Source organism: Columba livia, chromosome 2, assembly GCF_036013475.1.
Source record: "Columba livia isolate bColLiv1 breed racing homer chromosome 2, bColLiv1.pat.W.v2, whole genome shotgun sequence".
NCBI classification, from domain to species: domain Eukaryota; kingdom Metazoa; phylum Chordata; class Aves; order Columbiformes; family Columbidae; genus Columba; species Columba livia.
The window spans coordinates 162,746,624-162,774,207 of NC_088603.1; the positions used below are offsets into that span (position 1 = coordinate 162,746,624).

General features: G+C 65.3%; 1 protein-coding gene and 1 pseudogene across 1 annotated transcript; one reads left to right on the plus strand and one right to left on the minus strand.

The window, feature by feature from the left end:
* Positions 1-282: 282 nt before the first annotated feature.
* Positions 283-22,579, minus strand: GPAA1 (glycosylphosphatidylinositol anchor attachment 1). The gene is made up of 13 exons (XM_065054711.1): positions 22,358-22,579; positions 21,985-22,117; positions 18,564-18,743; positions 16,056-16,167; positions 14,448-14,595; positions 12,009-12,110; positions 11,745-11,941; positions 9,410-9,606; positions 9,188-9,341; positions 8,215-8,298; positions 7,268-7,464; positions 5,056-5,226; positions 283-2,515 (listed from the first exon to the last, which is right to left on the minus strand). Exons 2-13 carry the CDS (start codon positions 22,056-22,058, stop codon positions 2,272-2,274), a joined length of 1,860 nt encoding a protein of 619 aa, XP_064910783.1. The 5' UTR covers positions 22,059-22,117; positions 22,358-22,579; the 3' UTR covers positions 283-2,271.
* Positions 22,580-27,352: 4,773 nt separating this feature from the next.
* Positions 27,353-27,471, plus strand: LOC135578920 (5S ribosomal RNA; annotated as a pseudogene).
* The last annotated feature ends 113 nt before the right edge of the window (positions 27,472-27,584 follow it).

The following is a 27,584-nucleotide window of genomic DNA, read 5'->3' on the forward strand; positions in this document are numbered from 1 at the left end:
AGCTCACCTGGGACAGTGACACTGACCTCGGGCTCAGCTCACCGGCTCAGTGACATTGACCTTGTGCTCAGCTCACCAGGACGGTGACACTGACCTTGGGCTGAGCTCACCAGGACGGTGACACTGACCTTGGGCTGAGCTCACCCGTCTCTCCCTCCCCCTCTCTCCCTCCGTTCCGGGCTCACAGCAGCAGCACCCGGCGGGTTTTGCTGTTAAGCCCTCGCTGGGTCTTTACGCCGCAGCTGGCGGTTGTGCCAGGTCTCTGCTGTAACTGCACGGAGCTGCAGGGAATCTGGGGTTTAATGGAACCTCCCGGGCGGTTGGTGGCACTTGGTGTCCCCACAGCCACACAGGGGCTGGGACACGGCCCCTGACCAGCCCGGGCTCCCCACCCCCCCACGGGGGTCCCCACTGCCCCCCAGGGCAGGACCCGCTGCCTCCATGGGGGGCTGAGCTGGGGCTGCTGTCCCTGGCCTGGGGGATGGGGACGCTGTCAGCGGGTCCGTCTGTGGGTCTGTCCATGGGTCTGGGGTCTGTCTGTGGGTCCGTCCATGTGTCTGCCTGTAGGTCTGTCAGCGGGTCCGCCTATGGGTCTGTCCATGGGTCTGGGGTCTGTCTGTGGGTCCATCCATGGGTCTGTCTGTAGGTCTGTCAGTGGCTCTGCCTGTGGGTCTGTCCATGGGTCTGGGGTCTGTCTGTGGGTCCGTCCATGTGTCTGTCTGTAGGTCTGTCAGTGGCTCCATCTGTGGGTCTGTCCATGTGTCTGTCTGTAGGTCTGTCAGTGGCTCCATCTGTGGGTCTGTCCATGGGTCTGGGGTCTGTCTGTGGGTCCGTCCATGGGTCTGTCTGTAGGTCTGTCAGTGGCTCCGCCTGTGGGTCTGTCCATGGGTCCACCTGTGGGTCTGTGTGTCAGTCTGTCCGTGGCTCCGTCCATGTGTCTGTCTGCAGGTCTGCCAGCAGGTCCATCTGTGTGTCTGTCCATGTGTCTGTCTGTAGGTCTGTCTGTAACTCTGTCAGTGGGTCCATCCATGTGTCTGTCAGTTGGTCTGTCTGTGGGTCTGTCTGTGGGTCCATCTGTGGGTGGGTCCCTCCTTGACTCCATCCCTGGATCCATCTGAGGGTCTGTCTGTACGTCTGTCCGTGGGTCCATCTGTGGGTCTGTCCATAGGTCCGTCTGTGGGTGGGTCCCTCTGTGGCTCCATCCCTGGATCCATCTGAGGGTCTGTCTGTATGTCTGTCAGTGGGTCCATCTGAGGGTCTGTCTGTATGTCTGTCAGTGGGTCCATCTGTGGGTCTGTCTGTAGGTCTGTCAGTGGGTCCATCTGTGGGTCTGTCTGTAGGTCTGTCAGTGGGTCCATCTGAGGGTCTGTCTGTATGTCTGTCAGTGGGTCCATCTGTGGGTCTGTCTGTAGGTCTGTCAGTGGGTGGGTCCCTCCATGACTCCATCCCTAGATCCATCTGTGCGTGTCTGTACGTCTGTCAGTGCGTCCGTCTGTGGGCCTGTCTGTGTCTGTCCGTGGGTCCCTCTGTGGCTCCATCCCCAGATCCATCTGAGGGTCTGTCTGTAGGTCTGTCCGTGGGTCCATCTGTGGGTCTGTCTGTATGTCTGTCAGTGGGTCCATCTGTGGGTGGGTCCCTCTGTGGCTCCATCCCTGGATCCGTCTGAGGGTCTGTCTGTACGTCTGTCAGTGGGTCCGTCTGTGGGTCTGTCTATGTGTCTGTCCGTGGGTCCCTCCATGACTCCATCCCCGGATCCATATGTGGGTCTGTCTGTATGTCTGTCAGTGGGTCCCTCTGTAGGTCTGTCTATGTGTCTGTCTGTGGATCCGTCTGTGGGTGGGTCCCTCCATGACTCTGTCCGAGGATCCATCTGAGGGTCCGTCTGTGGGTCTGTCTATGTGTCTGTCTGTGGGTCTATCAGTGGGCCTGTCCGTGGGTCTGTCCCTCCGTGGCTCTATCCCTGGATCCATCTCTGGATCTGTCCATAGTTCTGTCCGTGGGTCTGTCCGTGGGTCTGTCCGTGGCTCCATCCCTGGGTCTGTCCGTGGGTCTGTCCATGGGTGGATCCCTCCGTGGCTCTATCCCTGGATCCATCTCTGGATCTGTCCATAGTTCTGTCCGTGGCTCCATCCCTGGGTCTGTCCGTGGGTCTGTCCGTGGCTCCATCCATGCGCCTGTCCGTGGGTCTGTCGGTGTGTCTGTCGGCGGGTGAGTCCCTCGGCGGCTCCCCGGGTGGCTCCGTGGCGTGCCGGGTGTCGGTGTGTCCGCGGCTCACCGCCAGAAGAGCACGTTCCAGAGCAGCAGCCAGCAGGGGTACGTGGCCAGCGCCAGCAGCGGCGCCAGGAAGGCCCCGTGCAGGTGGTGCAGCAGCAGCCCCTGCGCCAGCGCCGCCAGGAACAGCTGCCAGCCCTCGCCCGGCGCCGCCGGCGCCTCCACCAGCTCCCGCTGCACGAAGATGCCCAGCAGCAGCGTCACCGCCGGCGTCGCCAGCACCAGCAGCGCCGCCAGCAGCACCCTGGGGAGGGGACACAGTCAGCGGGGGCGCGGGGAGACCCTGCAGTGTCCCCACAGTGTCCCCTACAGCACCCTGGGGAGGGGACATGGTCAGTGGGGGCACGGGGGAGACCCTGCAGTGTCCCCACAGTGTCCCCTACAGCACCCTGCAGAGGGGACACGGTCAGCGGGGGCACGGGGAGACCCTGCAGTGTCCCCCCAGTGTCCCCTACAGCACCCTGGGGAGGGGACATGGTCAGTGGGGGCACGGGGGAGACCCTGCAGTGTCCCCACAGTGTCCCCTACAGCACCCTGTGCAGGGGACACGGTCAGTGGGGGCACAGGGGAGACCCTGCAGTGTCCCCACAGTGTCCCCTACAGCACCCTGGGGAGGGGACACGGTCAGTGGGGGCACAGGGAGACCCTGCAGTGTCCCCCCAGTGTCCCCTACAGCACCTTGGGGAGGGGACATGGTCAGTGGGGGCACAGGGGAGACCCTGCAGTGTCCCCCCAGTGTCCCCTACAGCACCTTGGGGAGGGGACATGGTCAGTGGGGGCACAGGGGAGACCCTGCAGTGTCCCCCCAGTGTCCCCTACAGCACCCTGGGGAGGGGACACGGTCAGCGGGGGCACGGGGGAGACCCTGCAGTGTCCCCAACAGCACCCTGGGGAGGGGACACGGTCAGCGGGGGCACGGGGAGACCCTGCAGTGTCCCCACAGTGTCCCCAGCAGCACCCTGAGGAGGGGACACGGTCAGCAGGGGCACAGGGGAGACCCTGCAGTGTCCCCACAGTGTCCCCTACAGCACCCTGCGGAGGGGACACGGTCAGTGGGGGCACGGGGGAGACCCTGCAGTGTCCCCACAGTGTCCCCTACAGCACCCTGAGGAGGGGACACGGTCAGCGGGAGCACGGGCGAGACCCTGCAGTGTCCCCCCAGTGTCCCCAGCAGTACCCTGCGGAGGGGACACGGTCAGTGGGGGCACAGGGAGACCCTGCAGTGTCCCCACAGTGTCCCCTACAGCACCCTGCAGAGGGGACACGGTCAGTAGGGGCACATGGGTGACCCTGCAGTGTCCCCACAGTGTCCCCTACAGCACCCTGGGGAGGGGACACAGTCAGTAGGGGCACATGGGTGACCCTGCAGTGTCCCCACAGTGTCCCCTACAGCACCCTGCGGAGGGGACACGGTCAGCGGGGGCACGGGGGTGACCCTGCAGTGTCCCCAACAGCACCCTGGGGAGGGGACACAGGGGAGACCCTGCAGTGTCCCCACAGTGTCCCCTACAGCACCCTGTGGAGGGGACACGGTGAGTCGGGGCACAGGGGTGACCCTGCAGTGTCCCCTACAGCACCCTGCGCAGGGGACACGGTCAATGGGGGCACAGGGAGACCCTGCAGTGTCCCCACAGTGTCCCCAGCAGCACCCTGCGGAGGGGACACGGTGAGTGGGGGCATGGGGGAGACCCTGCAGTGTCCCCACAGTGTCCCCTGCAGCACCCTGGGGAGGGGACACGGTCAGCTGGGGCAAGGGGGTGACCCTGCAGTGTCCCCTACAGCACCCTGCGGAGGGGACACGGTCAATGGGGGCACAGGGGAGACCCTGCAGTGTCCCCACAGTGTCCCCAGCAGCACCCTGGGGAGGGGACACGGTCAGTGGGGGCACGGGGGAGACCCTGCAGTGTCCCCTGCAGCACCCTGCACGGGGGACACAGTCAGTGGGGGCATGGGGGAGACCCTGCGTTGTCCACCCAATGTACCCTCAGCATCCCCCTGGCATCACCCCAGGGACAGAGCTTGGGGTCCCCTGGTGTCCCCTGGCCCTGGGGAGAGACCCCTGTGCCCCTCTGACGTCCCCCAGCAGCACCTTGGTTGGGGTGGGGGGTGACACAGGGGAATGGGGGAGACCCCAATGTAGCCCAAGCATCCCCTCAGCAAGACCCCCGTGTGCCCCCGTGTTCCCTTGGCAGTGCCCCAGGGACAGCCCCAGTGTCCCCTGTCACCCCCCACCCCAGGGACAGCCCCAGTGTCCCCTGTCACCCCCCACCCCAGGGAAAGCCCCAGTGCCCCCTGTCACCCCCCACCCCAGCGACAGCCCCGGTGTCCCCTGTCACCCCCCACCCCAGGGACAGCCCCAGTGTCCCCTGTCATCCCCCACCCCAGGGACAGCCCCAGTGTCCCCACAGCACCCCCACCCCAGCAACAGCCCCAGTGTCCCCTGTCACCCCCCACCCCAGCGACAGCCCCAGTGTCCTCTGTCACCCCCCACCCGGGGACAGCCCCAGTGTCACCACAGCACCCCCACCCCAGCGACAGCCCCAGTGTCCCCACAGCACCCCCACCCCAGGGACAGCCCCAGTGTCCCCTGTCACCCCCCACCCCAGCAACAGCCCCAGTGTCCCCACAACACCCCCACCCCAGGGACAGCCCCAGTGTCACCACAGCACCCCCACCCCAGGGAAAGCCCCAGTGCCCCCTGTCACCCCCCACCCCAGCGACAGCCCCAGTGTCCCCACAGCACTCCTACCCCAGGGACACCCCCGTGTCCCCTGTCACCCTGACCTGGGCCCGCGGGGCTGCACGGCGGCGGCGGCGGGGACCATGGTGACAGCCAGCAGGAACCCCAGCGAGAAGTTGAGCAGCGCCAGGCACGTCAGCTGCAGCGCCAGCGCCAGCAGGGCCACCAGCTTCAGCGTCATCCAGCCGCGGTCACCGCTGTCCCCCGACAGCACCCTGCGGGATGGGCACGTCACTGGGGACAGGGACATCTACCCAGGGACAGAGACACCAGCCCAGGGACAGGGACACCAGCCCCAGGCACTGCTGTCCCCCGCCAGCACCATGTGGAATGGGGACATCAGTGGGGACAGGGACATCAGCTCTGGGACAGGGACACCAGCCCCAGGCACTGCTGTCCCCCGACCGCACCCTGTGGGATGGGGACGTCACTGGGGACAGGGACATCAGCCAGGGCAGGGGACATCAATCCAGGGACAGGGACATCAGCCCCAGGCACTGCTGTCCCCCAACAGCACCCTGCGGGATGGGGACGTCACTGGGGACAGGGACATCAGCTGGGGACAGGGACACCAGCCCCAGGCACTGCTGTCCCCCAACAGCACCCTGCGGGATGGGGACGTCACTGGGGACAGGGACATCAGCTCTGGGGACAGGGACACCAGCCCCAGGCACTGCTGTCCCCCGCCAGCACCATGTGGAATGGGGACGTCACTGGGGACAGGGACATCAGCTGGGGACAGAGACACCAGCCCAGGGACAGGGACACCAGCCCCAGGCACTGCTGTCCCCCAACAGCACCCTGTGGGACGGGGACATCAGCTGTGGGGACAGGGACATCAGCTGGGGACAGGGACATCAGCCCCAGGCACTGCTGTCCCCCAACAGCACCCTGCGGGATGGGGACGTCACTGGGGACAGGGACATCAGCTCTGGGACAGGGGACATCAGCTCCAGGCACTGCTGTCCCTCAACAGCACCCTGCGGGATGGGGACATCAGCCAGGGACAGCGGGGACAAGAGCGTGACAATCAGCCCCATAGAGACAGGGGGAACAAGCAGCCCCACAGGCACTGGGGGGGACAATAAGCCCCATGGGGACAGAGGGTGACAATCAGCCCTGCAGGGATAGCAGGGTGACAATTAGCCCCATGGAGACAGGAAGGTGACAATCAGCCCTGCAGGGATAGCAGGGTGACAATCAGCCCCATGGGGACAGGAGGGTGACAGTCAGCCCTGCAGGGATAGCAGGGTGACAGCCCCATGGAGACAGGGGGATGATCAGCCCCAAGGGGACAGGAGGGTGACAGTCAGCCCCATGGAGACAGAGGGACAGTCAGCCCCATGGGGCCAGGAGGGTGACAATCAGCCCCCCGGGGACAGGAGGGTGACAATGAGCCCCATGGGGCCAGGGGGGTGACAATCAGCCCCCCGGGGACAGGAGGGTGAAAATCAGGCCCCCGGGGACAGGAGGGTGACAATGAGCCCCATGGGGACAGGAGGGTGACAATCAGCCCCCCAGGGAAAGGAGGGTGACAATGAGCCCCATGGGGACAGGAGGGTGACAGTCAGCCCCATGGGGACAGAGGGACAGTCAGCCCCATGGGGACAAGAGGGTGACAATCAGCCCCCCGGGGACAGGAGGGTGACAATGAGCCCCATGGGGCCAGGGGGGTGACAATGAGCCCCATGGGGACAGGAGGGTGACAATCACCCCCCGGGGACAAGGAGGGTGACAATGAGCCCCATGGGGCCAGGGGGTGACAATCAGCCCCCCGGGGACAGGAGGGTGACAATCAGCCCCATGGGGCCAGGGGGGTGACAATGAGCCCCATGGGGACAGGAGGGTGACAATCAGCCCCCCGGGGACAGGAGGGTGACAATCAGCCCCAAGGGGACAGGAGGGTGACAGTCAGACCCACAGGGACAGGAGGGTGACAGTCAGACCCATGGGGACAGAGGGACAATCAGCCCCATGGGGACAAGAGGGTGACAATCAGCCCCCCGGGGACAGGAGGGTGACAATGAGCCCCATGGGGCCAGGGGGGTGACAATGAGCCCCATGGGGACAGGAGGGTGACAATCAGCCCCCCGGGGACAGGAGGGTGACAATCAGCCTCAAGGGGACAGGAGGGTGACAGTCAGCCCCATGGGGACAGAGGGACAGTCAGCCCCATGGGGACAAGAGGGTGACAATCAGCCCCCCGGGGACAGGAGGGTGACAATGAGCCGCATGGGGCCAGGGGGTGACAGTCACCGGTGCGTGCTGTGGGGCAGGGCCATGCCGGCCACGTAGATGGCGATGAGGGTGAGCACGACGGCTTCGGCCTCGGACACGGGGAAGTGCTGGGTGGCCACGTGCTGCCCCAGCACCGGCAGGTAGTAGAGGGCGACGCCGGCGGCGTGGCAGATCAGCACCGGCGGCACCAGCGCCAGCAGCCCCGGCTGCGGCTCCTGCGGGAACACGGGGGGCAGGGACACGGGGGGCAGGGGACATGGGGAGTTCGGGGGACACGGGGGGTTCGGGGGACACGGCGGGGTCGGGGGACACGGCGGGGTCGGGGGACACGGGGGGGGTGGTCAGGGAACATGGGGGATTCAGGGGACACGGGGGTCAGGGACACGGGGGGTTCGGGGGACACGGGGGTCAGGGGACACGGGGGGTTCGGGGACACGGGGGTCAGGGAACACGGGGAGTTCAGGGGACACGGGGAGTTCAGGGGACGGGGAGCGGTCGGGGAACACGGGGGGGGTCAGGGGACACGGGGGGGTGGTCAGGGAACATGGGGGGTTCAGGGGACACGGGGGTCAGGGAATGGGGGGGTCAGGGGACAGGGGGGGTTCAGGGGACACGGGGGGGGGTCGGGGAACACGGGGGGGGGCAGAGAGCATGGGGAGGGGGCAGAGAGCATGGCGGGGCATAGAGAGCATTGGGGGGGGCAGAGAGCATTGGGGGGGGCAGGGAACACGGCGGGGGGGTCAGGGAGCACAGGGCGGGGGGGCAGGGAGCACGGGGTGGGGGGGCAGGGAGCACGGGGGGGTCATGGAACACAGGGGGGGTCAGGGAACACAGGGGGGGTCAGGGAACACAGGGGGGGTCAGGGGAACACGGGGGCGTCAGGGGAACACGGGGGGGTCACAGGAACATGGGGGGGTCACGGGAACACGGGGGGACCCCAGCGGCGGGGGGGTGGCGGTTCTCACCTCCCCGGGCGCCCGGTCCCCGTCCCAGAGCCGCTCGGCGCCGGCCGGCTCGCTCCTGCTGAGCTTCAGCCACAGGTCCAGCGCGTGGCCGTCAGGGAAAGCAGCCGGGGAGGCGGACACCCCCAGCCCCCCCGCGCCCAGCACGACCACAGAACCACGGAAAGCTTTGGGGCGACGGGACCCCCCAAGGTCACCCGGTGCACCCCCAGGGACATCCCACCAGCTCAGGGTGCTCAGAGCCCCGTCCAGCCCGGCCTGGGGTGTCCCAGGGATGGTTCATCTACCACCGCTCCGGGTACCCGGGCTGGGCTCACCACCCTCACCGCAACAATCCCTTTTATCACCCAAATCTCCCTGTTTCAGCTCAAAACCATCACCCCCCGTCCCATCGCTACTGAAATCTCTGTCCCTCCTTCCCCATCAAGCCCTTTGTTGGCAGCTGCTTCACCCAACCTCCAGAAAAACCCTCCAGATCCGCAATCTGGCACTAAAAGCATCAGCATTAACATCTACTAGAGGGGTGTTTTTAGGGTGATATTTTCAGGACAATACTTTTTAGGGCAATATTGTTTCAGGGCGGTAGTTTTTAGGATGCTATTGTTTCAGGGCAATATCGTTTCAGGGCAATATTGTTTCAGGGCAATATTTGTTAGGATGCTATCGTTTCAGGGCGCTATTATTTACGATGGTATTTCCCTTCCTGCACAAATAACCGCACGATTTTTCCCATTAAGCAGAACATTTGAGCAGAACAGCTCCTCTCCGGCCTTTTTGTGCGTAGAACCGGCAAACCTGCATCTTTATAATGAACCTACGATACTTACCTCGGTGCTGTTCATAGTGCCGTATGACGGCTGAGGTTGGACCTTGGGAATTCTGCTACCCAGCCTAAATCTCCCTGGTTTAGTCCGAAGCCATCGCCACTAAAACCCGCGTCCCCGTCTGCCCCCGGGCCCGTGAAGCACAAGGATATCCTGAGGATGAGGACGAGGAGCAGGAGGCCGAAGGCCGGCATGTAGATGCCGATGGAGACGAAGCGGGACAGCGAGGGCAGCAGGTAGAAGAAGTAGGACTGGTGCAGGCGCTCCAGGAGGTTGTTGAGCTTCCGGAACATTCCCTCCAGCGTCCTGCGGGCAGCGGAGCGGCCAGGGGGCTGCCGGCACCCCCGGGGCCCCCCGCGACCCCCCGTACTCACTTGCCCACGGTGGCCATGTCGTACTTGTTCTGGCGGAAGCTGTTGATGCCGCGCAGGGTGACGGCCTCGATGCGGTAGCGCAGGAACAGCCCGTGGTCGCCACGCGGCTGCCCCGAGGCCTGCGCCAGCACCATGAGCAGCAGCGTCTGCAGGCTGTGCAGGTACCCGGGCACCGAGTCCCAGTCCGAGCGCGGCAGCTGCGGGACAGGGCACCGGGGCGCTGCGTCACCGTGTCACTGAGCCACCACATCGCCGTGTCACCGCGTCACCGTGTCACCGCGTCACTGCGTCACCATGTCACTGTGCCACCACATCGCCGCGTCACTGCGTCACCGTGTCACTGTGCCACCACATCGCCGCGTCACCGAATCACCATGTCACCACGTCACTGCGTCACCGTGTCACTGCGTCACCGTGTCACTGTGCCACCACATCGCCACGTCACCGCGTCACTGCATCACCGCGTCACTGCGTCACCATGTCACCCGCGTCACCGCGTCACTGTGCCACCACATTGCCACGTCACCACATCACTGCGTCACCGTGTCACTGTGCCACCACATCACCGCGTCACCGCATCACTGCGTCACCACGTCACCGTGTCACTGTGCCACCACATCACCGCGTCACCGCGTCACCATGTCACTGCGTCACTGCGTCACCGTGTCACTGCGCCACCACATCGCCGCGTCACCGCGTCACTGCGTCGCTGTGTCACTGCGTCGCCGCGTCACTGCGTCGCCACGTCACTGCGTCACCACGTCACTGTGCCACCACATCGCCGCGTCACCGTGTCACTGCGTCGCCATGTCACTGCGTCACCGCGTCACTGTGCCACCACATCGCCGTGTCATCGAATCACCACGTCACCGTGTCACCGCGTCACCGTGTCACCGCGTCACTGCGTCACCGCGTCACTGCGTCACCGTGTCACTGTTTCACTGCATCACTGTGTCACCATGTCACTGCATCACTGCGTCACCGCATCACCATGTCACCGTGTAACTGTGTCACCGTGTCACTGCATCACTGCGTCACCGTGTCACTGCGTCACCGCGTCACCGTGTCACTGCATCACCGTGTCACTGCATCACCGTGTCCCCGTGTCACTGCGTCACCATGTCCCCGTGTCACTGCGTCACCACGTCACCGTGTCACTGCGTTGCCGCGTCACCACATCACTGGGTCACTGTGTCACCGTGTCACTGCGTCACTGTGTCACATCACCACATCACCGCATCACTACGTCACCACGTCACCGTGTCACTACGTCACCACGTCACTGTGTCACTACATCACCATGTCACTGCGTCACCATGTCACCGTGTCACCGCATCACTGTGTCACAACATCACTGCGTCACCGCATCACTGTGTCACAACGTCACCACGTCACCGTGTCGCATCACCGTGTCACATCACCGCATCACCACGTCACTGTGTCACCACGCCACCACGTCACCGCGTCACATAACTGTGTCACTGTGTCACCACACCACCGTGTCACTGCATGACTGCGTCAACACATCACTGTGTCACTGCATCACCGTGTCACTGCACCACTGTGTCACCATGTCACTGTGTCACTGCATCACAGTGTCACTGTGTCACTGCATGACTGCGTCACCACGTCACTGTGTCACCGCATCACCATGTCACTGCATCACCACATCACTGTGTCACTGTGTCACCACGTCACCCTGTGACAGAGCCCCTCAACATCACCGAGTCCAACCACAACCCGCCCTGTCCCTGCCCCACGTCCTGAGAACCTCGTGTCCGTCTGGAGGGGGCACAAGGACCCCTTGGGGGGTATGGAGGGCTGGGGGAGACACGGGGACCCCCCAGCTTGGGATGGGGGTGCAGGGGGCACATCCCTCCAGGGCTGGTGACTCCAGCACTGCCCTGGGCAGCCTGTTCAATGCCCCACAGCCCTTTGGGGAAGAAATTGTTCCCACATCCAACCTCAACCTCCCCTGGGCAACTTGAGGCCGTTTCCTCTGCTCCTGGCGCTTGTTCCTGGGGAGCAGAGCCCGACCCCCCTGGCTCCAAGCTCCTTTCAGGCAGTTCAGAGATCAGAAGGTCTCCCCTCAGCTCCTGTTCTCCAGCTGAACCCCCAGCTCCCTCAGTCTCCATCACACTTGTGCTCCAGCCCCTCACCAGCTCCGCTCCCTTCTCTCCACTCGCTCCAGCACCTCAAGGGTTTCTTGGTGTGAGGGGACCCCAGGGTTCGGGTTTGGCCCCCCAGGTCCCAGCACAGCGCTGGTCACTGCCCCGGTCCCCTGGCCACACCAGGCAGGCCACGGTGGCCCCGGTGCGTCAGCCGCAGGTCCCACCTTGCCCTGGATGGTGCAGAGCAGCCCGTTCTTCTGGCAGAAGGCGTGGAAGAGGTTGAGCAGGTCGAGGTTGGGCAGCTGCCCGTTCAGCCCCTCCACGGCCACGTCCAAGCTGGTCACCACGTCACTGCTCAGCTCCAGCGCGATGGCCGCCTGGATGGCGCCGGCGCGGCCCGGCGTCCCCGAGGACTGCACCTCTGCGGGGACACGGCGGTGTCAGCGCCGGCAGCCCCCCGGCGCAGCCGCGGCCCCCGCGCCCCTCACCGGTGAGGTTGACGCCGTGGTACGCCTCCAGCCAGGCCTCCATGCCCAGCAGGTCGTGCTCGTTCACCAGGAAGATGATGTCCTTGGCCCAGTAGATCTGGCCTGGGGACAACGCGGTGGCTGTGGCAGGCGGGACCTGGCCCGGCAAAGCCCAGTTCCTGGCCCAGCAAAGCCCAGTTCCTGGCCCAGCAAAGCCCAGTTCCTGGCCCAGCACAGCCCAGGCCCTGGCCCAGCACAGCCCAGGCCCTGGCCCAGCAAAGCCCAGTTCCTGGCCCAGCAAAGCCCAGTTCCCGGCCCAGCAAAGCCCAGTTCCCGGCCCAGCACAGCCCAGTTCCTGGCCCGGCACAGCCCAGTTCCTGGCCCGGCACAGCCCAGTTCCTGGCCCGGCACAGCCCAGTTCCTGGCCCGGCACAGCCTGGCACAGCCCCTGTAAAGCTCAGCCCATGACCCAACAAAGCCCAGTCCCTGACCCCCCCAGCAAAACCCAGTCCCTGCCCCCCCCAGCAAAGTCCAGTTCCTGCCGCAGTAAAGTCCAGTTCCTGGCCCAACAAAGCCCCAGCAAAGCTCAGCACAGCCCCAGCAAAGCCTCACTCCTGCCTACCAAGGCCTGGCAAAGCCCCAGTAAAGCTCAGTCCATGACCCAAAGAAGCCCACAGTCCATGCCCCCCCAGCAAAACCCAGTCCCTGCCCCCCCATCAAAGCCCAGTCCCTGCCCCAGTAAAGTCTAGTTCCTGGCCCAACAAAGCCCAGGCCCTGGCCCAACAAAGCCCAGGCCCTGCCCTAGTAAAGCCCCAGCAAAACGCAGCACAGCCCCAGCAAAGCCTAGCTCCTGCCTCACCAAAGCCTGGCACAGCCCCTGTAAAGCTCAGCCCGTGACCCAACAAAACCCAGTCCCTGCCCCCCCAGCAAAACCCAGTCCCTGCCCTAGTAAAGCTCCAACAAAGCCCAGTCCCTGCCCTAGTAAAGTCCAGTTCCTGGCCCAACAAAGCCCATGCCCTGCCCCAGCAAAGCTCAGCACGGCCCCAGCAAAGCCTAGCTCCTGCCTCACCAAAGCCTGGCATAGCCCCAGTAAAGCCCAGTCCCTGCTCTAGTAAAGCCCCAGCAAAGCCCATGCGCTGCCAAAACAAAACCCAGCACAGTCCAGTCCCTGCCCCAGCAAAGCTCAAGCCCTGCCTTAGTAAAGCCCCAGCAAAGCCTAGTTCCTGCCCTGACAAAGCCTGGCACAGCCCAGTCCCTGCCCCAGTAAAGCCTGGCAGAGGCCCAGCAGTGCCCAGCACATTGCCAGCAAAGCCCAGTCCCTGCCAAAACAAAACCCAGTAAAGCCCAGGCCCTGTCCCAACAAAGCCGAGTTTCTGCCCCAGTAAAGCCCAGTCCCAGCCCACCAAAGCCCCATCAAAGCCCAGTCCCTGCCCTCCCAGTAAAGCCCAGTCCTTGCTCTAGTAAAGCCCAGTCCCTGCTCTAGCAAAGCCCAGTCCCTGCTCTAGCAAAGCCCAGTCCCTGCTCTAGCAAAGCCCAGTCCCTGCTCTAGCAAAGCCCTGGCAAAGCTTAGCACAGCGCCAGCAAACACTAGTTCCTGCCCCACCAAAACCTGGCACAGCCCCAGCAAAGCCCAGTCCCTGTCCCAGCAAATCCTAGTCTCTGTCTCACCAAAGCCCAGTCCCTGTCCCATCAAAGCCCCAGCAAAACTCAGCACAGCCCCAGCAAAGCCCAAGTCCTGTCCTGGCAAAGATCAGTCCCTGCCCCAGTAAAGCCCAAGCCCTGTCCTGGCAAAGCCCAAGCCCTGCCCCGGTAAAGCCCAAGCCCTCTCTTGGCAAAGCCCAAGCCCTGTCCTGGCAAAGCCCAAGCCCTGCCCCGGTAAAGCCCAAGCCCTGTCTTGGCAAAGCCCAAGCCCTGTTCCCCCAGTAAAGCCCAAGCCCTGTCCTGTCAAAGCCCAAGCCCTGTCCTGGCAAAGCCCAAGCCCTGCCCCGGTAAAGCCCAAGCCCTGTCTCGGCAAAGCCCAAGCCCTGTCCTGGCAAAGCCCAAGCCCTGTCCTGGCAAAGCCCAAGCCCTGTCCTGGCAAAGCCCAAGCCCTGCCCCGGTAAAGCCCAAGCCCTGTCTTGGCAAAGCCCAAGCCCTGTTCCCCCAGTAAAGCCCAAGCCCTGTCCTGTCAAAGCCCAAGCCCTGTCCTGGCAAAGCCCAAGCCCTGCCCCGGTAAAGCCCAAGCCCTGTCTCGGCAAAGCCCAAGCCCTGTCCTGGCAAAGCCCAAGCCCTGTCCTGGCAAAGCCCAAGCCCTGTCCTGGCAAAGCCCAAGCCCTGTCCCAGCACAGCGCAGTCCCAGCAGAACCCTCGCCATCCTGCCCCCCAACCACCGTCCCCCAGGCCAGAGGCGGGCGGGTGCCAGCTCTCCCCGTCCCCCCCAGCCCAGGGTCCCCGGCACACGGCCCGGCAGCCCGTGCTCACCCCTGAAGTGCGCGGCCAGCGCCAGCAGCAGCCCCAGCGCCTGGTGGTTGTGCGGCCCCTCGCTGCACGGGGCGCTCAGCACCAGCGCCTCGGTGCTGGCCCCGCGGGGGGCACGCAGGATCCCGTACACGTTGGTGCCCGACACCATCTGTGGGGATATGGGGAGAATGGGGGGTCAAGGGGGCACAGGGACCCCCAGGGACCCACAGGATCCCATACACGTTGGTGCCCGACACCATCTGTGGGGATACGGGGAGAATGGGGGGTCAAGGGGGCACAGGGACCCCCAGGGACCCACAGGATCCCATACACGTTGGTGCCCCACACCATCTGTGGGGATATGGGGGGATCAGGGGGGTCAGGGACACCCTGCGGACCCACAGGATCCCATACACGTTGGTGCCCCACACCATCTGTGGCGATGGGGGATATGGGGGGTATGGGGGACAGGGCTTGGGATGGGAGGCTGGGGGGGTACGGGGACCCCCTGGTTCAGGATGGGGGGCTTGGGCCCGCAGAATCCCATACATACTGGTGTCTGACACCGTCTGTGGGGACAGGGGTCCTGTGGGCTGGGAGGGGTCTTGGGGGGGCACAAGGACCCCATGGGGGGTATGGGGGGCTGGGGGTGCACAAGGAGCCCCCCAGCTTAGGATGGGGGTGCAGGGGGACACAGGGCTCAGGATGGGGGTGCAGGGCTCAGGATGGGGGTGCAGGGGGCACAGGGCTCAGGATGGGGGTGCAGGGCTCAGGATGGGGTGCAGGGGGCTCGGGATTGGGGGGCAGGGGGGAGGCACAGGGCTCAGGATGGGGCGCAGGGCTCAGGATGGGGGTGCACAGGGCTCAGGATGGGGGAACGGGGGGAGGCACAGGGCTCAGGATGGGGCGCAGGGCTCAGGATGGGGGTGCAGGGGGGCGCAGGGGGCACAGGATGGGGCGCAGGGGGCACAGGATGGGGCGCAGGGGGCTCAGGATGGGGCGCAGGGGGCACAGGATGGGGTGCACAGGGCTCAGGATGGGGCGCAGGGCTCAGGACGGGGCGCAGGGGGCTCAGGATGGGGCGCAGGGGGCTCAGGATGGGGCGCAGGGGGCACAGGATGGGGCGCAGGGCTCAGGATGGGGCGCAGGGGGCACAGGATGGGGCGCAGGGGGCACAGGATGGGGTGCACAGGGCTCAGGATGGGGCGCAGGGCTCAGGACGGGGCGCAGGGGGCTCAGGATGGGGCGCAGGGGGCTCAGGATGGGGCGCAGGGGGCACAGGATGGGGCGCAGGGGGCACAGGATGGGGCGCAGGGGGTGCAGGGGGGCACAAAGCTCAGGATGGGGCGCAGGGCTCAGGATGGGGCGCAGGGGGCACAGGATGGGGCGCAGGGGGCACAGGGGGACACAAAGCTCAGGATGTGGCGCAGGGGGCTCAGGATGGGGCGCAGGGCACAGGATGGGGTGCAGGGGGCACAGGATGGGGCGCAGGGGGCACAGGGGGGCACAAAGCTCAGGATGGGGCGCAGGGCTCAGGACGGGGCGCAGGGGGCACAGGATGGGGCGCAGGGGGCTCAGGATGGGGCACAGGGCTCAGTGAGCCCGTCGGGGGGCAGGGGGTGCACTCACGTATCGCTCGCGCGCCTCGTCGGGGAAGGGCAGCGTGCGCGAGAAGGGCTGCGTGTGGACCTCCAGCCCCACCTGCCACATGGTCTGCTGCAGCCAGCCCACCGGCATGCCCCTGCGGACACCCACGGGGGACCCGCCCGTCACCACGGGCACCGGGACCCTGCCCTGTCACCACGGGCACAGGGACCCTCCCCGTCACCACCGCCACGGGCACGGGGACCCTCTGCGTCACCACTGCCACGGGCACGGGGACGCTCCCGTGTCACCACGGGCACAGCGACCCTCCCCTGTCACCCCTGCCACGGGCACGGGGACCCTCCAGTCACCCCCACCACAGCGACCCTCCTGTGTCACCGCTGCCATGGGGACGGGGACCCTCCTATGTCACCACAGGCACGGGGACCCTCCCATGTCACCACCGCCATGGGCACGGGGATGCTCCTGTGTCACCACTGCCACGGGCATGGGGACCCTCCCCTGTCACCACTGCCACGGGCATGGGGATGCTCCTGTGTCACCACCGCCACGGGCACGGGGACCCTCCCCTGTCACCACTGCCACGGGCACGGGGACCCTCCTGTGTCACCACCGCCATGGACATGGGGACCGTCCCCTGTTACCCCCGCCACGGTGACCCTCCCGTCACCCACACTACGGCGACCCTCCTGTGTCACCGCTGCCATGGGGACGGAGACCCTCCTGTGTCACTACAGGCATGGGGACCCTCCCGTGTCACCACCGCCACGGGGACCTTCCCATGTCACCCCCAGCACGGGGACCCTCCTGAGTCACCCCCAGCACGGGCACGGGGACCCTCGCCTGTCACCACGGGCACGGGGACCCTCCCGTGTCACCACGGGCACGGGGACCCAGAGCGGCGGGGGATGAAGCGCCCCGGCCGGGCTCCCACACCCTCCCTGCCAACCTCGGTACCGCGCCCAAATCCCCGTTTCAGCTCAAAAATTCCCCCTCGCACCCCATTTTTCCCACTCTCACCCCAATATTCCCCCACCACCCCATTCTCCCCCCGGTCCCCACTCTCACCCCATTTCCCCCCCTCTTTCACCCCATTCTCCCCCACATCCCATTTTCCCACTCTCACCCCAATATTTCCCCATTCCCCCCATTCCCCCTCCTCTCACCCCAGATCCCCCACTCCCACCCCAATATTTCCCACTCCCACCCCAATATCCGCTCCCCACCCCATTTCCCCATCACCCCATATTCTCCCCCTCACCCCAATTCCCCCCCTTGCCCCATATTCCCCCACCCCATTTCCCCATCTCCCCCCAATACTCACCCAGCTCTCACCCCAATTCCCCCCCACCCCATTTCCACATTCTCCCCAATTTCCCTCCTGGCACCCCAATATTTCCCCCCCACACCCCATATGTCCCCCCACTCTCACCTCATCCCCCTCTCTCCCCAATATTCCCCCATCACCCCCATTCTCCCCATTCCCCCCTCCTCCCCAACATTCCCCCACCCCAATTTCCCCATCTCACTCCACACGCCCCCTCCACCCCCATCCCCCCATCACCCCCCTTCCCTGCTCACCCCATTCTCCCCATCTCACCCCGATATCTCCCCCCACCCCATTTCCCCCATTCTCCCCCCATTCCCCCTCCTCCCACCCCAATATTTCCCACTCTCACCCCAATATTCCCCCATCACCCCCATTCTCCCCATTCCCCCTACCTCCCCAACATTCCCCCACCCCAATTTCCCCATCTCACCCCACACGTCCCCTCCACCCCCATCACCCCCTCACCCCACTTCCCTGCTCACCCCGTATTCCCCATCTCACCCCGATATTTCCCCCCCCACCCCATTTCCCCCATTCTCCCCCCATTCCCCCTCCTCTCACCCCAATATTTCCCACTCTCACCCCAATATTCTCCCATCACCCCCATTCTCCCCATTCCCCCTCCTCCCCAACATTCCCCCACCCCAATTTCCCCATCTCACCCCACACGTCCCCTCCACCCCCCTTACCCCCATCACCCCCACTCCCCATCTCACCCCGATATCTCCCCCCACCCCATTTCCCCCATTCTCCCCCCATTCCCCCTCCTCTCACCCCAATATTTCCCACTCTCACCCCAATATTCCCCCATCACCCCCATTCTCCCAATTCCCCCCATTCTCACCCCAATTCCCCCTCTCTCCCCAACATTCCCCCACCCCAATTTCCCCATCTCACCCCACACATCCCCTCCACCCCCCTCACCCGCTCACCCCATTCTCCCCATCTCACCCCGATATCTCCCCCCAGCCCATTTCCCCCATTCTCCCCCCATTCCCCCTCCTCTCTCCCCAATATTCCCCCATCACCCCCATTCTCCCCATTCCCCCTCCTCCCCAACATTCCCCCACCCCAATTTCCCCATCTCACCCCACACGTCCCCTCCACCCCCATCACCCCATCACCCCCACTCCCCATCTCACCCCACACTCCCCATCTCCCCCCGATATCTCCCCCCACCCCAGCCCCCCCGCGCCCCTCACCCCGCTCTCCTCTTGTGCGCCGCGAAGTCCCGCGCGTAGTTGAGCGCGCGCTGCGCCAGCGGGAACTGCTCCTCCACCATGGTGGAGCCCATGGCGTTCTCCGACATGTGCGTGCGCGGCGCCAGCGGGGGCAGCGCCAGCGCCAGGAACCAGCACAGCCCCCCCGCGTAGCTCAGGACGCTGCGGGACATGGGGGACATGGGGACACTGCGCCAGGAACCAGCACAGCCCCCCCGCGTAGCTCAGGACGCTGTGGGGACAGGGGACATGGGGGGACATGGGGACATGGGGGGACATGGGGACACTGCGCCAGGAACCAGCACAGCCCCCCCGCGTAGCTCAGGACGCTGCGGGACATGGGGGACATGGGGACACTGCGCCAGGAACCAGCACAGCCCCCCCGCGTAGCTCGGGACATGGGGGGACATGGGGGGACATGGGGGGACATGGGGGGACATGGGGGGACATGGGGGGACATGGGGGGACATGGGGACACTGCGCCAGGAACCAGCACAGCCCCCCCGTGTAGCTCAGGATGCTGCTGGACATGGGGGGACATGGGGGACATGGGGGACATGGGGGGACATGGGGACACAGCGCCAGGAACCAGCACAGCCCCCCCGCGTAGCTCAGGACGCTGCGGGGTCAGGGGACATGGGGGACATGAAGTGATGGGGGGACATGGGGGGACATGGGGGGCATAGGGGACATGGGGACACAGCGCCAGGAACCAGCACAGCCCCCCCGCGTAGCTCAGGACGCTGCGGGGACAGGGGGACGTGGGGGACATGTGGGACATGAGGTGAGGGGGGGGACACGGGGGACATGAGGTGATAGGGGGACATGGGAGGACATGAAGTGATGGGGGGACATGGGGTGAGGGAGGACACAAGGTGAGGGGGGACATGGGGTGGGGGGGGGACATAGGGGACATGAGGTGATAGGTGGACACGAGGGGACATGAAGTGATGGGGGGACATGGGGGGACATGTGGTGAGGGGGGGACACAGCGCCAGGAACCAGCACAGCCCCCCAAGTAGCTCAGGACACTGTGGGGACATGTGGGACATGGGGGACATGTGGGACATGGGGGACACGAGGTGAGGGGGAACATGGGGGGGACATGGGAGGACATGGAGACATGAGGTGAAGGGGGACACGAGGTGAGGGGGAACATGGGGGACAAGAGGTGATAGGGGGACACGAAGGGACATGAAGTGATGGGGGGACATGGGGGACATGGGGACACAGCGCCAGGAACCAGCACAGCCCCCCCACGTAGCTCAGGATGCTGTGGGGACAGGGGGGACATGGGGGACATGGGGACATGGGGGACATGGGAACACAGCGCCAGGAACCAGCACAGCCCCCCCATGTAGCTCAGGACGCTGCAGGACATGGGGGACATGGGGGACATGGGGGACATGCGGGACACGGGGGGACATGCGGGACATGGGGGACATGGGGACACAGCGCCAGGAACCAGCACAGCCCCCCCGCGTAGCTCAGGATGCTGTGGGGACAGGGGGACATGGGGGACATGGGGGACATGGGGTGGGGGGGGGACACGGGGTGAGGGGGGGGACATGAAGTGATGGGGGGACATGGGGACACAGCGCCAGGAACCAGCAGAGCCCCCCAAGTAGCTCAGGATGCTGCGGGGACACGGGGGACATGGGGTGAGGGGGGAACACAAGGAGACTTGGGGGCACATGGGGTAAAGGGGGACACGGGAAGACACAAGGTGAGGGGGGACATGGGGGGACTCCGGGGGGGACATGGGTGAGGGGGGACATGGGGGGACACGGGGTGAGGGGGGACACGGGGAGACTCAGGGAGACATGTGGTGAAGGGGGACACGAGGTGAAGGGGGGACATGGGGGGCACAGGAATGAGGGGGGGACACAGGGGAACATGGGGTGATGGGGGGACATGGGGGGCACGGGGTGAGGGGGACACACGGAGGGACTCGGGGTGAGGGGGGGACACCAGCACAGCCCCCCAGGTAACTCAGGCCGCTGTGGGGACACAAGGGATACGGGGTAAGGGGGGGACACGGGGGGACACAGGGGACACAGGGTGAGGGGGGGAAATGGGGGGACACAGGACCTCGGGGGGGCACACGGGGATGACACAGGGGGACACGGGGCCTCGGGGGGGCACATGGGGGGGACACAGGGGGACACGGGGCTCAGGGGGGGACACGGGACCTTGGGGGGGCACACGGGGGGGACACAGGGGGACACGGGGCTCAGGGGGGACAAAGGAGCTTGAGGGGGCAACACAGGGCTCAGGGGGGACACGGGGCTCGGGGGGGGCACACGGGGGGGACACAGGGGGACACGGGGCTCAGGGGGACAGGGCTCAGGAGGGAAGGACACGGGGGGCACACAGGGCCTTGGGGGAGGGGGACAGGGCGGGGGGACACGGGGGACGGGGACAAAGGGCTCACACTGAGCCTTAAGTGGGGGACACGGGGGGATGCGGGGGGACATGGTGCTCGGGGGGGGGACAGCGAGCCTCGAGAGGGGGACATGGGGGGACAGGGGGTTCAGGGGGGACACTGAGCCTCGAGAGGGGGACATGGGGGGACAGGGGGTTCAGGGGGGGACACTGAGCCTCAAGAGGGGGACATGGGGGGACAGGGGGTTCAGGGGGGACACTGGGCCTCGAGAGGGGGACACGGGGTGACAGGGGGTTCAGGGGGGACACTGAGCCTCGAGAGGGGGACACGGGGGGACAGGGGGTTCAGGGGGACACTGAGCCTCGAGAGGGGGACACGGGGGACATGGGGCTTGGGGGGGACACTGAGCCTCGAGAGGGGGACATGGGGTGACAGGGGGTTCGGGAGGGACACCAAGCCTTGAGTGGGGACATTGAGCCTTGAGGGGGGGACATGGGGAGGACATGGGGGGACGCGGTGCTCATGGGGGGACAGCGAGCCTCGAGAGGGGGACACAGGGGGACACGGGGCTTGCGGGGGACACTGAGCATCAAGAGGGGGACACAGGGTGACAGGGGGTTCAGGGGGGGACACTGAGCCTCGAGAGGGGAACATGGAGGGACACAAGGCTCGGGGGGGACACTGAGCGTCAACAGGGGGACACGGGGGGACACGGGGCTCGGGGGGGGACACTGAGCCTCGAGAGGGGGACACGGGGGGACAGGGGGTTCAGGGGGGACACTGAGCCTCGAGAGGGGGACACGGGGGGACACAGGGCTTGGGGGGGACACTGAGCCTTGAGAGGGGGACACGGGGGGACACGGGGCTTGGGGGGGACACTGAGCGTCAACAGGGGGACACGGAGGGACACAAGGCTCGGGGGGGACACTGAGCCCCGAGAGGTGGACACGGGGGGACACGGGGCTCGGGGGGGACACTGAGCGTCAACAGGGGGACACGGGTGCCGGGGTGACTCACCAGAGCGGGGTGTTGAGGCGCAGGAGCAGGCGGGACAGCGCCCGCCGGCAGTGCGGGTCCGACAGCAGCCCCATGGCGGGGGCGCCGCTGCGGGGACGCGGGGCTGGACCTATGGATGCTATGGGGGCTGGACCTATGGATGCTATGGGGGCTGGAGCTATGGATGCTATGGGGGCTGGACCTATGGATGCTATGGGGGCTGGACCTATGGACGCTATGGGGGCTGGACCTATGGACGCTATGGGGACTGGACCTATGGATGCTATGGGGACTGGAGCTATGGATGCTATGGGGGCTGGACCTAGGGATGCTATGGGGGCTGGTCCTATGGATGCTATGGGGACTGGAGCTAGGGATGCTATGGTGGCTGGACCTATGGATGCTATGGGGGCTAGACCTAGGGACGCTATGGGGGCTGAACCTATAGACGCTATGGGGGCTGGACCTATGGATGCTATGGGGGCTGGACCTATGGATGCTATGGGGGCTGGACCTAGGGACACCCCCGGGGCTGCCCACGGACCCACGGACCCACAGCCGCCTGCACCCCCCACCTGCCCCACACACCCCACAGCCCCTGTCCCTGCCCCACATGAACCCCACGGCCCAGCCCCTGCCCCACAGCCCCCAGCTCTGCCCCACACACCCCACAACCACCACTTCTGCCCCACACACCCCCACCCCACAACCACCACTTCTGCCCCACACACCCTCCAGCTCTGCCCCACATACCCCCCACTTCTGCCCCACACATCCATCTCTGCCCCAGTCCCCCCAGCTCTGCCCCACACCCCCCACAGCCCCCGTCCCTGCCCCACACGCTCCCCACGGCCCAGCCCCTGCCCCACAGCCCGTGTCCTGCCGCACCTCACCCTCCGCACCCCGCCCACCTCCCCGCGGTGCTCCCTGTCCCCCCGGTACCCCCCGTGTCCCCCCCGGTGTCCCCGGTACCCCCGGTGTGCCCCCCGGTACCCCCGTGTCCCCCCGGTGTCCCCCCGTGTCCCCCCCGGTACCCCCGGTGTCCCCCCGGTACCCCCCGTGTCCCCCCAGTACCCCCGGTGTCCCCCCGTGTCCTCCCGTGTCCCCCCGGTACCCCCGCTGTCCCCCCGGTGTTCCCCCGTCCAACCCACCTCCGGGTGCCACCGCCCGCTCAGGCCGCTCAATCGCCCGCGGATCGGGACAGGCCGGGGCGCGGAGCCCAGAGACGTCGATGGGTCCCGCCCGCCCACCGCACTGCGCATGCGCCGGAGGCTCGGGGAGGCGGGGCGGGGATTGGTGGTGGGGGGGGGGGGGGATGGGGCAATGGGGTGTGCAATGGGGTGTGCAATGGGGTGTGCAATGGGGGTGTGTGCAATGGGGGTGTGCAATGGGGGTGTGCAATGGGGTGTGCAATGGGGTGTGCAATGGGGGTGTGCAATGGGGTGTGCAATGGGGGGGTGTGCAATGGGGGGGTGCAATGGGGGGGTGCAATGGGGGTGTGCAATGGGGGAGCGTGCAATGGGGGTGTGCAATGGGGGGGTGCAATGGGGGTGTGCAATGGGGGTGTGTGCAATGGGGGGGTGTGCAATGGGGTGTGCAATGGGGGTGTGCAATGGGGGTGTGCAATGGGGGGGTGTGCAATGGGGTGTGCAATGGGGTGTGCAATGGGGGTGTGCAATGGGGGGGTGCAAGGAGGTGTGCAATAGGGTGTGCAATGGGGTGTGCAATGGGGTGTGCAATGGGGGTGTGCAATGGGGGTGTGCAAGGGGGTGTGCAATGGGGGTGTGTGCAATGGGGGTTGCAATGGGGGTGTGCAATGGGGTGTGCAATGGGGTGTGCAACGGGGGGGTGCAATGGGGGTGTGCAATGGGGGGGTGTGCAATGGGGGGGTGTGCAATGGGGTGTGCAATGGGGGGGTGCAATGGGGTGTGCAATGGCGTGTGCAATGGGGGTGTGCAATGGGGGGTGTGTAACGGGATGTGCAATAGGGGGTGTGCAATGGGGGGTGTGCAATGGGGGGTGTGCAGTGGGGGGTGTGTAACGGGATGTGCAATGGGGGGTGTGCAATGGGGGGTGTGCAATGGGGGGTGTGCGATGGGGGGTGTGCAGTGGGGGTGTGCAATGGGGTGTGCAATGGGGGGTGTGCAATGGGGGGGTGTGCAATGGGGGTGTGCAATGGGGTGTGCAATGGGGTGCAATGGGGTGTGCAATGGGGGGTGTGCAAGGGGGGTGTGCAATGGGGTGTGCAATGGGGGGTGTGCAAGGGGGGTGTGCAATGAGGGGTGTGCAATGGGGGGTGTGCAATGGGGGGTGTGCAAGGGGGGTGTGCAATGGGGGGTGTGCAATGGGGGGTGTGCAGTGGGGGTGTGCAATGGGGTGTGCAATGGGGTGTGCAATGGGGGGTGTGCAAGGGGGGTGTGCAATGGGGTGTGCAATGGGGGGTGTGCAAGGGGGGTGTGCAATAAGGGGTGTGCAATGGGGGGTGTGCAATGGGGGGTGTGCAATGGGGGATGTGCAAGGGGGGTGTGCAATGGGGGGTGTGTAACGGGATGTGCAATGAGGGGTGTGCAATGGGGGGTGTACAGTGGGGGGTGTGCAATGGGGGGTGTGTAATGGGATGTGCAATGGGGGGTGTGCAGTGGGGGGTGTGCAATGGGGGGTGCAATGGGGTGTGCAATGGGGGGTGTGCAATGGGGGGTGTGCAATGGGGGGGTGTGCAATGGGGGGTGTGCAATGGGGTGTGCAATGGGGGGGTGTGCAATGGGGGTGTGCAATGGGGTGTGCAATGGGGTGTGCAATGGAGTGTGCAAAGGGGATGTGCAATGGAGTGTGTAATGGGGGGTTAAATGGGGTGTGCAAGGGGGTGTGCAATGGGGGACACAATGGGGGATGCAATGGGGGTGTCCAAAGGGGTTGTGCAATGGGTTGTGCAATGGAGTGTGCAAGGGGGTGTGCAAGGGAGTGTGCAATGGGGGGTGTGTAACGGGATGTGCAATGGGGGGTGTGCAATGGGGGGTGTGCAATGGGGGGGTGTGCAATGGGGGTGTGCAATGGGGGGGTGCAATGGGGGTGTGCAATGGGGGGTGTGCAATGGGGGGTGTGCAATGGGGGTGTGCAATGAGGGGGTGCAAGGGGGTGTGCAATGGGGGTGTGCAAGGGGGGGTGCAATGGGGGGTGCAATGGGGGGTGCAATAGGGGGGTGCAATAGGGGGGTGCAAGGGGGGGTGCAATGGGGGTGTGCAATGGGGGTGTGCAATGGGGTGTGCAAGGAGGTGTGCAATAGGGTGTGCAATGGGGGGTGCAATGGGGTGTGCAATGGCGGGGTGCAAGGGGGTGTGCAAGGGGGTGTGCAAGGGGGGTGTGCAACGGGGGTTGTGCAAGGGGGTGTGCAATGGAGTGTGCAAAGGGGATGTGCAATGGAGTGTGTAATGGGGGGTTAAATGGGGTGTGCAAGGGTGTGTGGAATGGGGGTGTGTAACGGAATGTGCAATGGGGGGTGTGCAATGGGGGGTTTGTAATGGGATGTGCAATGGGGGATGTGCAATGGGGGGTGTGTAACGGGATGTGCAATGGGGGGTGTGCAATGGGGGGTGTGCAAGTGTGTTGTGCTCAGCCCCTCCCCCGTGGGCAGAGCTCGGTGTCCCCAACGTTCCTGCGTGGGCTGAGCTCTCGTGCAAACACGAGCGTGCAAGCTGGGCACAGAAGGGGCTCCAGTGCACCAGGAGTCCAGCGTCTGCACCAAAACCGGCACCGTTAGCGCTTGGTTACGCTATTAAACCGAGCTCATCCCAGCCCCCTTCCTCCCTTCCCTCCTCATCCCCTCCGCGTCGGGCAGCGAGCGAGTGGCTGCGTGGTCGCACCTGGGTTAAACCACGGCGGGGACGCTGTGGCACACGGCACGTGGCCTATGGCACAGGGCACGTGGCGTACGGCACACGGCGTATGGCACACGGCACGTGGCGTATGGCACATGGCACATGGCGTACGGCACACAGCACGTGGCGTATGGCACAGGGCACATGGCATACGGCACACGGCGTATGGCACACGGCACGCGGCGTATGGCACAGGGCACGTGGTGTATGGAGCACGTGGCATATGGAACACAGCACGTGGCGTATGGCACACAGCACATGGCGTACGGCACACGGCACGTGGCGTATGGCACATGGCACATGGCGTACGGCACACAGCACGTGGCGTATGGCACAGGGCACATGGCATACGGCACACGGCGTATGGCACACGGCACGCGGCGTATGGCACAGGGCACGTGGTGTATGGAGCACGTGGCATATGGAACACAGCACGTGGCGTATGGCACACAGCACATGGCGTACGGCACACGGCACGTGGCGTATGGAACATGGCACGTGGCGTATGGCACACAGCACATGGCGTATGGCACGTGGCACGTGGTGTACGGCACATGGCACGTGGCGTATGGAACACGGCACATGGCGTACGGCACGTGGCATATGGCACGTGGCATATGGCACGTGGCACGTGGCGTACGGCACAGGGCATGTGGCGTATGGCACAGGGCACGTGGCGTACGGCACGCAGCACATGGCGTATGGCACATGGCACGTGGCACGTGGCGTATGGAGCACGTGGCGTACGGCACACAGCACGTGGCGTATGGAACACAGCACATAGCGTACGGAACACGGCATGTGGCGTATGGAGCATGTGGCGTACGGCACACGGCATGTGCTGTACGGCACACAGCACGTGGCGTATGGCACACGGCACGTGCCGTACGGCATGGTGTCCTGGTTTTGGTAAAAACAAGGGTGTCTTATAGTGAATTTTCTTGTTAGCTTAATTATTCCGACCAACCGCACTGTCCTGAGAGCCAGAGACGTGTCTCACGGGCACCCAGACAAAGGGCCCTGGGTGGGCCACGCAGCAACAGGTGTGTTAGGAGTGTAAGGAGTGCAAATGACACCTCAGGTGGGTAAATCACCCCCGTATGTGTGGTGTGTGAACGCTGGGTGCGGGTTGCGGATGAGCGGGTTGAACGCTGCCCATGAGATACGCGCGGGAGAGTGGTGACAACACACACAACACGAGTGCGGGGGGTTGGGGTAACAGCGTTTGAAAGAACAGCCAGGTCTATGTCTGTAAAACCAGGTCCCAGTGTAGGCTGGGAACGAGCTGTTGGAGCAGGGAAAGGGACCTGTGGGTGCTGGGGACAGCAGGGTGACCATGAGCCAGCACTGGCCCTTGTGGCCAGGAAGCCAATGGGACCTGGGGTGGGTTAGAAGGGGGGGTCAGTAGGTCAGAGAGGTTCTCCTGCCCCTCTGCTCTGCCCTTGAAAAAGGGTTTAGCTCAGATAGTGTTAGGATATACTTTGGGAACATATATATATATATATATGTAATATATATACAGCCATACCACCCTGAGAACAGCTGGTCTCATCTGATGTGGGAAGCTAAGCAGGGTCGGGCCCGGTCAGTACTTGGATGGGAGACCAGGTGGGAACAGCGGGTGCTGTGGGCTGAGCCAGCACTGGGCCTTGTGGCCAGGAAGCCAATGGGACCTGGGGTGGGTTAGAAGGATGTCAGGGGGCGAAGGGCCCTCAAAGCTCATCCAGCGCAATCCCCCCATGGAGC

Bases quoted from the DNA above. Each gene is read 5' to 3' on its own strand.
- GPAA1 (XM_065054711.1), bottom strand. From the start codon at position 22,058: ATGGGGCTGCTGTCGGACCCGCACTGCCGGCGGGCGCTGTCCCGCCTG. The intron at 9,342-9,409 runs GTGAGTACGGGG...CGCTGCCCGCAG, and splicing joins GACATGGCCACCGTGGGCAA to GACGCTGGAGGGAATGTTCC. The intron at 7,465-8,214 runs GTGAGAACCGCC...GTGTTCCCGCAG, and splicing joins GGGACCGGGCGCCCGGGGAG to GAGCCGCAGCCGGGGCTGCT.